A 14,601-nucleotide genomic window follows, 5' to 3' on the forward strand; every position below is an offset into this window, starting at 1 on the left:
ATAAATAATTAAGGCACATTGATATTAGCAGTAATCGCTGTAACATGCCTTGTCAGTAGGCATGCAACTTTTTTTTTGGACGGACTTATTGTTAATCGATTAATATTGGATAATATTTGTTCTTTACATGTTGCCGGTAGCTATGCCCTTATACTGTTTATACACGTGTTATCTTCAGGCGCGAGTCAGTTTACGATGGCCTAACTGACATGACCTGTTCCTGTTATGATCTGTACATCTTATCGGGCGGGTGCCGTCGCCACATTCCATTATCATCCATTATAAAAATTCCCCAAAAGAATTTTAGAATATTATTTGGATAATAGGAAATAGGGGTTCTATTTTTTCTTATTGAGGGGATTGTCAGATGCTTGGACCTGTAGGACTACGACCTACATAGATCTATTGTGCTCGCCCTTTGGCTTGCACATCAGGGACAAGAATTGAAGGACATTATTAGGAGCGTAGTGAAATGTGTAGGATTTGTAGTGGCTTTTTCCTTTTCAGCTTGGCAAAATCTATGTAGATTTTTGTTGTCACTTTTAGGTTTGCCATAAGACCCCTAACTGCGGGCCTGTCCGCTCGTGCAGGGACCGCAGCGCGTGACGGGCGGCTGCGGCGCGCGCCGCAATCACGACCACTCTGACGCGCGACTCCTTGACGCAACTTGGACCTCGACCGATGTAACACTCGCTTTGTTTCTCCTTTTATACGGACACCTCTAACAGCACTTGTTTCGTTAATTGCACAAGTATTCACGTCATGATCCACTCTGTGTTTGCGAAGAATTCTATCTATTATTTAGAGTCAAACACGTCTTAGGATACATCATTATCGGCTACAAGTTAAATGTATATACATACCCGACTAAATAATATTTGCAAGAGGTTTTCTTAGAAGAGACGATTAGTAAATATTCTCACAGATAAAATGATTTAAGCATGTAAAGATTTTCCGTTTGGCAACAAGATTAGGACATAAAAAATCATGAATTGGTAGATTGGTACACATTATTGCATTCAGATCCAATAGGCTTTCATTTTTATATATCATAACATTTAATTCTTTTTATTCTGAGGAAGAAACTCATACAGGTAACCTCGTGCAGGGCTCACATAATGAACATCCCATGAATGGAAATAACACGTGTAATTGTTTACGGCCAAAGACAAGCATTTGTGATATTTATACTTAAATTCGTATTTACGATATTAATTAAAAAATAAGTATAATATCTCTATAAAAATACACTCTACGAATATTTTAATTCTTGATAGTACAATGTAATATGTTAAAGTAAACTAGCTCCTTACCGCAGCATTGACCGCGTAAACCTATTATCTGTATTCCCGTGAGAAGTCTGATCAATTAGGAAATGGTTTCCTAGTTCAGTGTATTTCGAAAATTATTATATTTCTATCTACAATGCGCTGATATATGTACCAGCAAAGTAATTTTCTTTAATTAAATAGGTTTTGATTCTTGATGTGACTATTATTTTATATCGATTCTACGATCAATACATACTAGTAATATAGTACCTATAGTTATGGTTCTTAGTCTATGTGCAAATAAAAAAAACGTATGATTTTTACTGAACCATGACAGCCAAAACCTCTCGATTTTATTTACAATCCATTAACAATTCTGTGTACTAATCGAATCTACGGACATCCGACACTATGCAACGTCAACTTGAATGCAATAGCTGAAAAGAGACGTTTTTGTATACCGACTAGGAAATCGATGACGCTTAAAGACTTCATTTACCCAAAAAACTGATAAAGTAATCTGACGACAGAATTGTTGCAATTCTACGTATTCTCACAGCGGAACTGTTCAGGAAAATCCGTATGACGATGCAAGCGTTGCAATAGTTTTTATATTATCAATTAGTGTCGTTATTGAAATCAGTGAATCTATCTAGTTTATTATAATCCTATCAAAATCTACAGATAAATAAAATTGGAGTGTCTGTATGTAATATTGAAATAACGGTTTTTTACTACATGCATATGAATATAAATAAGGTACATACACCAAAATAACATTTTTTACAATTTTTGTTTGTCTGTCTGTCGGTCTGTTTGTTCCGGCTAATCTCTGAAATGGCTGGACCGATTTTGACGGGACTTTTTTTGGCAGGAACAAAGTCGCGGGAACAGCTAGTCTTTGAATAAAACACGCGTACTCACTTTTTGTAGTAACTGTAAATTTGCTCTAATATGACGTATTCAAGCGAATTAAGAGAATAAAAAACATGGAGGTAAGTGAAACTAATTTATTTGATACTCCTTTTTTTATGTATTCACGTGGAGTCAAATGGTAGATATGAATATCTGTAGCGGAATCATGTAAATTAAAAAGGGTTTTATTAACTTCCGAGTATTTGCAAGAAATGTAATTACTTTTAACATGCTTAATGGATGTATAAATTATTATTAAATATATACTTTATTTATACTGAAATGTTTATAAATAGTAGATACCTAATCATGTATATCAAAGGTAAATCAACCAACTCATGCTAAATCACATAGAATAATTATATATAATTTTCTATCAGAACTTCCAATGGGTTTTATTAGTTTGTGGTTTTGTTGTGCTTGTATAGGTAAGTACATATCATAAATTGATTGCTATCCTACGTAACTGAATAATGTTAATTGATTATTGTTTGTTACAGCTGTAAGGAGATCGTGATGGCCCTCGCTTTTGTTGCACGTTATAGCAATAGATAGGCGAAGGAAAGTATGGATATAATGGCTGATATATAGGGTTGTCACTATATTCATCATATATTTATTTTTTCCACTTTAGAATCAAGATGAGATTCAAATCTTAAAGATTTAAAAAGTCGGTACATGTACGTTTATTAACTTTTTATTGCACCAGAAATTTATTACAGAGATCATAATTTACAGAGTAAGAAGATAAATAAGAATATAAAATGAATATGAATTACTAAATTGTGTTCCATTAGTTTTAATAAGTACCTAATAATTTTCAGATCATATCAGATTACAAATACTATTCCAGGAATATATTAATAGAAAAAAACTCATCATTTCATTTTTAATATTCTCAATAAGATGAACATAGTTAAAATAAAAAACATACTAGGTCTCGGCCTAGCAGCTACTATTTATTAGCAATTGTTTTAAAGACTGTGTAGTCTGGAACCCTAAGTAAGATAAGAAGGCAGCGTGGCTTACGTAAAACTAGAAGCAAATTCGACGCAGTACCCAATAAAAAAGCATCGCTCACTTTTACTTTTTGCAGTTACGCTTTCTGTCCGACTACTTTGGTACAATATTACTGCTTAAATTTTTTCCTATACAGGTAACGGTATTAAAATATATTAGTAAAAAATATAACTCAATAATAATAATAATAATCCAGGACAATTTACACAGCGCCATCTGGTGCCAAAGTAAGCAGAGTTTGTATTATGAGTACTAGACAAATAATGGATATAGGTATTTATATATATATTTTAATACATACATGCATACAGAAAGCACTCAAACCATTAGAAACAATCATACTCATGAATATAAATGTTTTGCGTGAGATAAATCGTACACGGTCGGTACTATCGGAGGCATAGCAGTTTTGCTAAACAGCTTTACCGCTTACTTACACAAGCAGCACTATAGACATCTCGTTATCAAATGAGACCCGTGATATCACTCAAACGTTGTCATTCCAAAATACTAAGATTACATGCCTCTTATCCTGTAATTTCACTGCCTATCCTGCACCTTACAACCGACACAGTTTACAAATCATGCTCCTTGACAGCTTAAAGGCTGAGACTGATGTACCCACGCACACGACTTTTTCCTGCCACCTCTGGTGAACAGAAATAGGCGCGACCAAGGAGGAACATGACTTATGTAAAGATAAAATAGTACAATAAAAGTACGTATATTATTCACGTAATGATTCAAACTTCAATATTGTCTCACCCCATATATTAGTAAGTTAAACCCAGGACCATAAAGATACGAAATAACCTACGTAACTAATCTACCACTTCAAGACTAATCCGCTAATTTATTCTCTTTGATTTGTAGCATTGTATTTTAATGAGGGCGTGGTTTTTGTTATTACTATTCTTCAAGTTTATCTCGACAATTAAAAAAATATATATAATTAGCTACATAATGAGTTTTATTGATTTGTCATTAATTAGGTATAGATAATCATTGACTGTTTGAATGATTGTCGGTCTTGTCAACATTTTTAGGTAGGTAATACAGCTTTTTTTCGAAACGTAGTCTTCAGGTTAAATTGCATAATTGGGTGCCACGATCACGTTTACATATTATTACAAATAAGATTATTGATTACCCAGGATGGAAAGCAGAAGCGTAGGCAACAATAGCCTGGTGCAACTGCCAGGTGGTTTGTTGATATAGTAGTTTTAAAAAGACGGCAGCGCCGACCTGGACAAGATGCTCCACAAATAGAACAATGTGGAAAATTATGCAAAAGGCATACATCCTATGCTGCTATATGCTGCTATATATATACTGCTGGAGTAGACTAATAGATGCTGAAAGAAAAGAGACGAGAGATAAGATTATTGATAGTATAAAATGAAGCCACTTCCGCTGTCTATTCGCTTATATCTTTTAAGCTACGCAACAGATTTTAATGCAGTTTTAGTAATAGATAAGACTTCAAGAGGAAGGTTTATATTTACGCATAATACTTGTACTCCGTGCGTAGCCGGGGCGGGTAGCTAGTTTATTATTTATACATATTTACTTTTTAAATTAAAAAAACTTAATTTTTTATATCTGCTGTGGTTAGAAAACAACCTGCAAATCCATATGCCTTCGTAAATAAATTACTTATTACCAACGAAAAAAGGTGTCGATGAAAAACTGATGTATAATTCGTCAATAACACGGCTTTCTCTCACCACAGTAAGTTTAATAATAAAAAAATATTGAGACGCAAGTGCGCCCGCATGCTACAACTAGTGACAATTAATTGTTTCGAAGAAAAAGACACGCCCTTGCCATCGTTTCCATAATCGTTTCATTAACAATGGATTTATGTTCAAGTATCCCATTATCTGTCAATTATTCTAAGCTGCTACCTTAACTCTTGACAAATTAAACTCATCATAACAGTTTCAGATTAATGATCATCATAATCATGACAACTCATTAGCTTCTACTATTAAGGATGGTTTTATTATTATAAGAGGAAGTATATCCTTATGAAACAAGTAAGTTTAAGTTTTTGATTTTATTCATTTGGAATTGCAGACAAACTGACTGTCCATTGAATGGTGAGTAATATACCTCTCATGAGTTACAATATTACTGACTAAGTTCTAATCATGACGAGGTCGGTGCTCTAGCGGTTTAGCCGTTTTACCGTCTTACACTGATGATGACGATATCTTTATTCCGTTCTTATTTCCGGTGTTCGATTCCTCGAAATGTCGATGTCCTCGATTAGTCTGGGTGTTTTCAAAGTATTATGTAATTACAAAAAAAATGTATCCAAGTTTTTATGTCAGTTGTTTAGTACCCATAACACAAGTTCTGCTTAACTTGGGATTAGATGTCGCTGTGTGAATTGTCCAGGGTTGTTATTATATATTAATTTTAATGCCTCTGACCCTGTAATTTCAGTTATCTTTTACCTTTCACTGGATGACAGCTTTGAAATTAAGTTGCTTAGCGGCAGAATTGGAAGACACCGGATAATGACGACTTGCGACGAATATTTAATTATACATGTAAATCTAATAGTATAGTTATGATATTGAAAATAACAATAATCCTTAATACTTTGCTAATATTATAAATGCAAAAGTAATTCTCTGTCTCGCTTTCACGCCAAAACTACTAAACCCATTTAAATAAAATTTGATAGACTACTGAAGGTTGTAAGGGATTGAAAGGGGATATGAAACGTTGTATGGAAGTATCATCACCTTTAAAGATATGTAGAAACTTGAATTTTAGACTAACACACGAACGAAGTTGCGAACACAGCTAGTGTTAGTTAATATTTACGAATTACCTATATTTATATATCGGTAATTTGAAAATATTAGCCGTTACAAAATTGATTCATTATTTTGTCAGGTTTGCAAATAAGTTTAAACTTTAAATCAACATCATGTTTGTTTAATATCTATCGTTATATGTATGTATATGATACATCATACATCATGTATGAATGTAATATGAATAATGATAATTATAAAAAAATGTGCTTGACTTATTTAGTCAAGCATATTTTTTTATTAGGTACTATCATTATTCACAGCTTTCAGCTTACTTATAAGAGAGAAAACATAATGTGACTGATGTAAATTTGATTAGTTATTCCTATGTTTTAATCTTAAATTTCAAATTCAGTATTTCGAAATATGAGGGGTGACCGTAACAGATGATCCAAACTAAAAATATACAGATTTTATCTATCACATTCGGTTATGCCAAAATCGTGACAAATTGTATTTAATTGCGCAATAGATACCTATCTAAAGAAATCAAACAGCACTCCCATAACTAAATCTGTAGGTAGTACAGCGTGGCATTTTCACCGGCCGTTCCCACGGTTGCGCACGCAACGGCCCAATTACTGGACCACACTAATTTTAGTGCCCGTGGACACGCGCAGTGTGCCTAATCTGCTCTTCTTCTCATCCTTCAAAATCGCTTCTAGAAACAATGTTAATGTATGTTAAATGGAATGAAACAAGTTACCGGTTACTGATTCGAAGTGGTAAGCGTCGCCTACAGATATCTTGAAATGAAATTGTGGCTCCCGTGATACTCGATTAATGTATTGCGGGTCCCATCCTATAATCTCACTGCCATATATAATTATTGACACGGCGAATATAACGACAGAATTGTGTAAGATACAGGTATTCTGGCATACGAATACGATTTTGTTCTCACATTGTCTCCTTTGATGGAAACAAAGATAAGAAGAAAAAACAATTTAATGTTACATATAAATCGTAATCATAGCTATTTTCTACCTATATTGAATTTTGTCGTTTATCTGCGCAAATATCAAAACATCTACGCCCTAATAATAAACAATACAATAAGATCATCTTTAAACCTTAATTTATTACTTAAAATAACTTTGCAAACATAAACACTTGTTGAACAAATAAATACAATAATAGTTATTTAATAATGTGGGTAGACCCACTGTTTTGAGAGTCCTGTGTTAAGGTTAGGACCTTACACATAAAAACTTAACGTAATACTCGCCAAACACTTACTATGTCGCAGTAAAACTGTGAAAATATGCAGATACAAATTTATAATAATTTTCCTAATACTTTGAAAATTAACAAAATATTTTTGAAATGAAATTTGCATGAATGGTTAATCAATTAATAATTTTATAATGTGTAAGATATTGGCCTCGTGTAACTATAGACTGGAGAGATCCTCGTTTACTATTATATGAGGTATGTGTAACTCAATATTAAATTTTGCATGACATTGCTATTGCAAAGCACATATTCTTATCTCTAAATAGCCTTCTTTGTATTGTGTTTGGAGCAAATAAATAATTTATTATGTTATATGTTTGAGAAGTATGGATGAAGAACGAGCATCAGAGTCAGAGAAAGAGATCGACGTACTAAATTATACATTCACGACATATTTACTGGAGTAGTTGGAGACATTCAACTGATGACGACTCAAAACTATTATACATTCCGATCTGACGTCAGATTTCAATCTGTCTGCAATAGACCTACATGAATAATGATATTTTAATTTGATTTGATTGATTTGTGGTGAAAGTAACATTTGAAATGCCCAAATTTCTCTGGATAGTGTTTGAACCGGGGGGATAGGGGGTTATTAATAATGTGAACTGATGATCTTATTGCAAGCAATGTACCATGTCAGGTTGACCTCTACGCGGTTCCCCCTGGAAACCCTCGTGGTAAATTCTTGGTAAATTTGTCACGATGGACTAACTGACGCTCATTCCTCATGCTCATCTTATCATCTCCTACTGGTGCTCCGCCAGCAGAAACAGTTAACGTAAGTGGATGCACCATTCCATTATCATCCATAAAAAAAATATATATTTGAACCCAATGTACAGTGAATAAATCGTGACAGAGGGTGCGTTTGTGGCTCGTGTACTAATTTTGTTTGTTATCGTCATTCCTGCTACCGGAGAGTCTGACAAGTATACATACCCACTTTGATACAGAAATGTAAGTCTTATTATATAATGATATATACACTGATTTAATTCATTTAACAGAAGTTATTATGTTAACCTACAAATTGAATAGTAGTAATGTACGGATGTCAAGAACATATTGTGAAACACCTTATTAGTTACCTAATTTTGGCAAATAAAGTATTATTCTTATATTTTATCTTTTTATTATCTCGAAATAATTTGGTATTATAATTTAGTATTACGGGTCACACTGACCGAGAAATTATAATTTCTTCCTTAAATATTGTATTACTTTAATTATTTAAAAAAAATGTTGGTATCCGCCAGATTTGAACTCAGATTCTATGGAGGCAGAGAAGTAAACTAGTATAAGTAAATGTAATACCCTCTTAAATATTTTATATTTAGTTCTTATTCAAGTCGACATAGACACAGTTTTAATGAGATGAAATGGTTTACATAAGTTCGACAATGTATCTAGTTGTACCTAGCTTTAATATAGTCGTACTTATTATTCCGTACTGACCTGTAATGCGTACCCACTTACAATAACGAATAAACATGCGCGGCGTGAGAATCAACAATAAAGCTTTACCACTATACCACGAAGAAATTCTCTTGAATATTTCATGAAATACTACTAATTATCACTCTATTGTAATAGAGGACATGTTGATGTAAGTACAAATATCAAGTGATTTTAAACTTTCCAGCCATAGTGATAGGAATTAGTTTTCTAGATTTTCAATTTACTGCAAACCCGTTCCCATGAAAGAGTCAATTGTAAGGAAATGAGACCTTTAGCAATGTTATTGTAATTTAACATTTTATTGCTGAATGATGATGAAGTTCTGGTTTGAAATTATGTGTAAATCCAACGTTGGAACAATGTTTGTTCATACAATTTATATTAGTAATTTTAATGAAAGTCAAAATGTATTAAAAACATAATTTTATTATTTTTTAATCATTACGCAGTGTACTAACATTATTATTTTAGCATCCTATTATATATTTCCTACACTATTGATGTTAACTAAACATATCACAGAGTCAAGCTTAGGTGCTACACTACACTTATATCTTTATAGTAAATGCGTTAATGCCGACGTGGAAGACGTTGATTAGGAATCAATAACAACGGATTACTTTAACAAAAACCTTATTTTATTTAAATAGGAAATATTAAAACAAACTTGAACAAGCAAAGCGAGTAAAACTCATGCAACTTTTTCAACACACATCGGTTCTAGGAACGTTAATAGAAACAAAACAAACAACGTTTGTGATTATCACACTTGGAGAAGTCACACAGTCCAGTAGAGGAGAGATCATGAGGAGCTACAGCTTTGGTGGTCACCAAGGCCTCCACATCGACTGGGTGGAGTCCGACTCAGAGGCGGGGCTGTGGGGCGGCGAGGGCGGCGCGTACGCACGCTTCGCTAACACCGCTTCTGGGTCCTGGGGCCCATCCAAAGGCCTCTTCATACTTCGGTCTGATAATGATGTCCTCTGCAACGGTGTGATGTGTTGTGGGCCAGAGTGCTGCGGTGGAACTGGCTGCAAAGGTGTCGGCCGAGCTACTCCATTAGGTGCGATCGGCTGAGGCTGCACAACGTGAGGGGTTTCAAACCTTCGAATGCAATTGCTCAAGTGTTGCAGCAACCTCGCTCCAGCTTGAGGATCCACTGGCCCCTGAAGTTGCATCGCGTTCGCTGCTATCGTGGCTTTTGTGATGAATTGTGACACTTCTGAAGCACACTGCGTGAAACCGGCGCGGAATCGGTCCGTGTATGACATTTCGGGTTTTAGCACTAATTGTCCCCTGCTCTTGAGGCTATGTAAATGTCGAACAGTCAGTTCCAATATGTCTGCCTTTTCCAACTTGGAAACATTTTCGCCTTCAGCTTGAAGAGCGGTCACCATCAGATCTTTGAGCTCGTCCAAGCAGCGATTGATGCGTGCTCTTCTTTTTCTTTCAAGCATGGGTTTCATAACTTTTCTGTACTGGTAAGTTCTGGAGACGGGCTCCTCATCAGGCTGCGTGTGCGCTGATGCCGGCGCGTGAAAAGCGCCTTGCGGCGGCGACATATTTCGGGCGGGTAAGATCATTGGTAGTGCGCGCGCGACGGGTTGTGAGCGAATGGCGCGCGCGCCGCCCGCCGCAACGCTTTTATGGACCCTACACCGATTGTGGCAAAACGCCGTGATAAAACTAGGGGTGGCTCACACAAGTTAAATTGTTATTATTTTTATTTATACACATTTCACTCGCTATCTTGTTTTTTTTTTCTAATACAATTTAAAAGTAAAAAATATTCGAATAAATATATATAATATATTCCGAATGATTTATTAATTATAATTTTTTGATGTAAAACTTAAAACATAATTAAACATAAGTTCATATTTTCACGTACGTCTACTCCTTATTAGATTACTTTTTAAAATTTAATTTTTAGACTATAAATGGTTCTCCATTTACAGTTAAGTATCGTTTATGATTAGGTACTGTATAAATAATGTATTTACAAATTACCTAAATGGTTGCTTTTAAAAGTTTAGTACTAGTATTACGATAAGTTCTGTTGTTGTTTTAAAATAAATTAAAATTATCATAACAAATATATTAAAAAATGTATATGTAGACCATACTTTATATTTTTAATGTTCTATATATTTTATTTACATAAATATCTGATCCAAATTACCTAATTCATCTAAGTTAATACGTAGAAGTAACTTGTATTTACAGACCAATAAATGATAATTAATTATAAATAGTTTCTCTATCTAATATAAACTCAAATAATGACTAAATTTGTATAATCCAAAATTACTAAACTAATATATACCTAAAGTATATTATTTTTTATTTATAATTTTGCTAAGATGAAACAGCTGTTGCAGTAAAGGAGGCAGGATAAATAATTACCTACTGAATTTGTATAATGCAAAATTATAAAATAATACATATACAGTTAATGTCATATTTTATCATTTTGCTAAGACGAAACAGCTGTTTCAGTAGAGGGGGCTGCCCTGTTAGCACCTGGCTAGCACGCGTTCCCACGCGCACCCTCGATGCTTTCGTTCCCTGCGCACGAGAAGACGTTCCCCTATGCAGACAGTGACGTCATATCAGAGATTTCTTAACAATAATTCGTAGCCTTCATTATATCATTGAAACATACATTTACTACGCATATAAATTATTATTTAGGTAATAATTATGAAATACTAGCAGACCTTCGTAACTTCGTCCGCATCACACTTACTTGAGATATATCTTTCTATTTTGCCCTATTTGTATAATATCTTTGTAAGTTATATGTGTTATTCTAATGTATAAACTAAATTATTGTAAGGTTTCATCAAAATTCCATCTGTAGTTTTTGCGTGAAAGAGTATCAATTATCCGTCCATCTATACTCATAAATTTTTGCGTTTATAAGATAAAAAGTTAGATCATTTTTGGTCAAGATTGTATTATTTAATCTAGTAATTTGAATAGGTAGAATGCCTAAAAATCCCTTAATCGTTTTATATTTTTTTACATATTTGGATATATTTTATTTAAAAAAAATAGAAATCTTTTAATAATTACACCTGTAAAAACTGGTCGGTAGTTTAATATACTAAATTTTATTCTTTAAGTTTTCATACGTAAGTATAAGTATCTATACTTGAATATATTTATTATAGAAATTATAAATTGAATAAAATAAATTCCCAGTGTGCCAACCCTGAACTGTCGACGGTAAAGCAGGCGTAGGTTTGCGGTGACAAGAGGCGCGTTATCGCCCTGTCGGTCGCAGTGACAGACAAACCGACAAAGACATTGCCTTTACATACTTTTTACTTCGATTACCTATGTAAAAGTATGCATCCAATTATATAGTGTCCCACTTAGAAAGTGCACGTTGTAATTATTAATGTTTAAAAACTATTTGTATTTCGGAGTAACATTAATGTATGTTTAATTTAATACCTTTTTAGCAATTTGGAAATTGACCATGTATCTTTTTTTTATCTAAACTGGATACAATATGTACTTGATGTACCTGTAGTACCTACTAGACGGAAGGCCTATATACGAGTTAACATGATCATCATGAAAATAAACACATATAATCTAATCATTATAAATAATTCCATGCAGATAAAGTATGTAGGTATGATTTAGTATGATCTCGGATATCTACTATACCTACTTATTTATTTATTACAATTGTGGCATATAATTTCGCTACAATTTCAAATAAAATAAGAATGAAAAAAAAATATTAGGTTAACTTAATATTTCTTTATGTTTGTTTCATTAATATTTTGGTAACCTTGTTATTAATTTAATAACTTAAACTGTTGTTTTGTAAATAAAGGAGAGTTTCACTGACAATTTTTTTAATGAGATTGTTTTTGGGGTTATTGTATTCAGATTTCATAAATTGCAACATAGTGCCTTAAATTTCGTCTAGATAAGTAGTACACCTACTTTATATAGAAACGTATAAACAAAAGCATCTCATATAGTAGGTACTTAACAATTAGCGACTCACATAATCCCGCTGAGAACAAAAACATCCATCCTAATTAGTCAGTCAAAACAATAACATTGACTATCACCTTGCAGAGGTGTGAGTTTGTTCCCAGCACCGCTAGTCGACTTGATACCGACCTATTGTGCGGTCGAACCGCCGTGACGCTACTTACTCTAATTCTGTCTCACTGCACCGCAACCTAGAACGTCTTATGTATCAACACTAATCTTACAAGCCCGCCAGAAGCACCATTCTTCTTCACCGGCAGTACACTTACGACGTTTCGCCACGGATACCACCCAGTCACTTAATCGAATAATGACGTAAGCGACGCATCTAGCAGTACCGGACGAGACGTTATTCCACGCAGCCCGCACTCGTGGGAAAGCCCGTGCCGAGCGCGTTCCCACACACTCGCGCGGCACAAGCCAACCGATAAATTATCATAATTCCATTGTGAGTGAGACGGTACTAAGAAATTTTATACTTCATCAATCGCCGCGTTGAATACATTAGCGCGTGGGCACAGTGCTTTGTTGGACGGTGACGGTGACTCCGCCGGCGTGGACAGGAGCGACCCACCCGGGTCGTGTCCTTGTTTTTTTTCTATCACGTATCTTTTTATGAGATAGCCATAAATTCCTGTGCGGCTACGTAACTCTGATGATACAATTTTTCGTGTGAAAACTAAACGGAGACACCTATAAGATGTCGCATTACATATATATATTTTATACGCCTGATACATTTTATTACCTATTATTATGACCCTTTATTATATTAGTAGGTATGATGTAGTATTACAAAGTAGCATAAATGTCTGTTAGTTCGAAATCACTGCTTGTTAGATGAACAAGGCAGATGATGCCTTGTTCATATAACAAGCGTGCTTTACTACTAAAATTATCTTAGATATAAACTAGGTTCTAAAATTTTGCCTGTCTAAGTTCTTTAGATATAAAAACGCCCATGTTTACAGACAATATAATGATAGGTGTATAGGTGCACGTATATATATATTTAAATCTACACTTATTTTATTCAACTGGAAAAGCAAACATGTTGTGGTAAATATAAATTCCTGATGAATTCGGGCTAACTGACCTGACTTCAGGATCATCCTCCACTGAAACAGAATTCAAATTTCAGTTATAATTTCAATGGATTTTCTCTACAAATACCTGAATTTTTAACTAATAATAGGTAATAAAAGAGTGGCATATAATACGAAATTATTATAATTATCTCATAAAATGTTTATAATAGATATGTATTGGTACTATTAAGATTCTACAAAATTGATTTATTTAACTGTTAGAGTAAAAGTATCTATACAGATATATATTTAATTTTATGAATAAAATATAATAAAATTAAAATTCATGGAACGGAAAAGGTGCCAAAAGCTCATTATTTCACACTCATTTCCGATATCCGGTTATAGCTTACAAGATATCATCAGGTACCTAGTATGCAAAAAACAACAAGACAGAAAACTTTCCAATAATTGAAATACAAATATTTGGACATTTTCGGGTGTATTGAACCCGTGGTTTGTACCTCGCAAGCGACTTTTATTGACTCTCTTCAGTATATTATCGTTTAATCTATAAAAATCAACATGGTTACCTACCTTGTAATATTTACACATGATACTCGACACGGGAAAAATATTTTATCGTTAAATAGTAAATTTTAAAATAAACAGGTGTGTCCCGGACATTTTGATGTTGATATTGGAAGTAATAGCTACCACATGCAAGATATTGTGTACCTCCTTACATGTACATGTATATACATAATATGGATATAATTTTATTTGAAAATACTACAATACGAGTTTTGTACTTTA

General features: G+C 33.8%; 1 protein-coding gene across 1 annotated transcript; it reads right to left on the bottom strand.

The window, feature by feature from the left end:
* Window positions 1-9,160: 9,160 nt before the first annotated feature.
* Window positions 9,161-10,342, bottom strand: LOC131847208 (enhancer of split mbeta protein-like). The gene has a single exon (XM_059196697.1). The coding sequence runs from the start codon at window positions 10,318-10,320 to the stop codon at window positions 9,565-9,567; it is 756 nt and encodes a 251-aa protein (XP_059052680.1). The 5' UTR covers window positions 10,321-10,342; the 3' UTR covers window positions 9,161-9,564.
* Between the last annotated feature and the right edge of the window lie 4,259 nt (window positions 10,343-14,601).

This window comes from Achroia grisella, unplaced genomic scaffold (assembly GCF_030625045.1).
Source record: "Achroia grisella isolate CSIRO2021 unplaced genomic scaffold, CSIRO_AGI_Agris_v1 utg516, whole genome shotgun sequence".
Classification (NCBI taxonomy): Eukaryota; Metazoa; Arthropoda; class Insecta; order Lepidoptera; family Pyralidae; genus Achroia; species Achroia grisella.

Bases quoted from the DNA above. Each gene is read 5' to 3' on its own strand.
- LOC131847208 (XM_059196697.1), bottom strand. From the start codon at position 10,320: ATGATCTTACCCGCCCGAAATATGTCGCCGCCGCAAGGCGCTTTTCAC.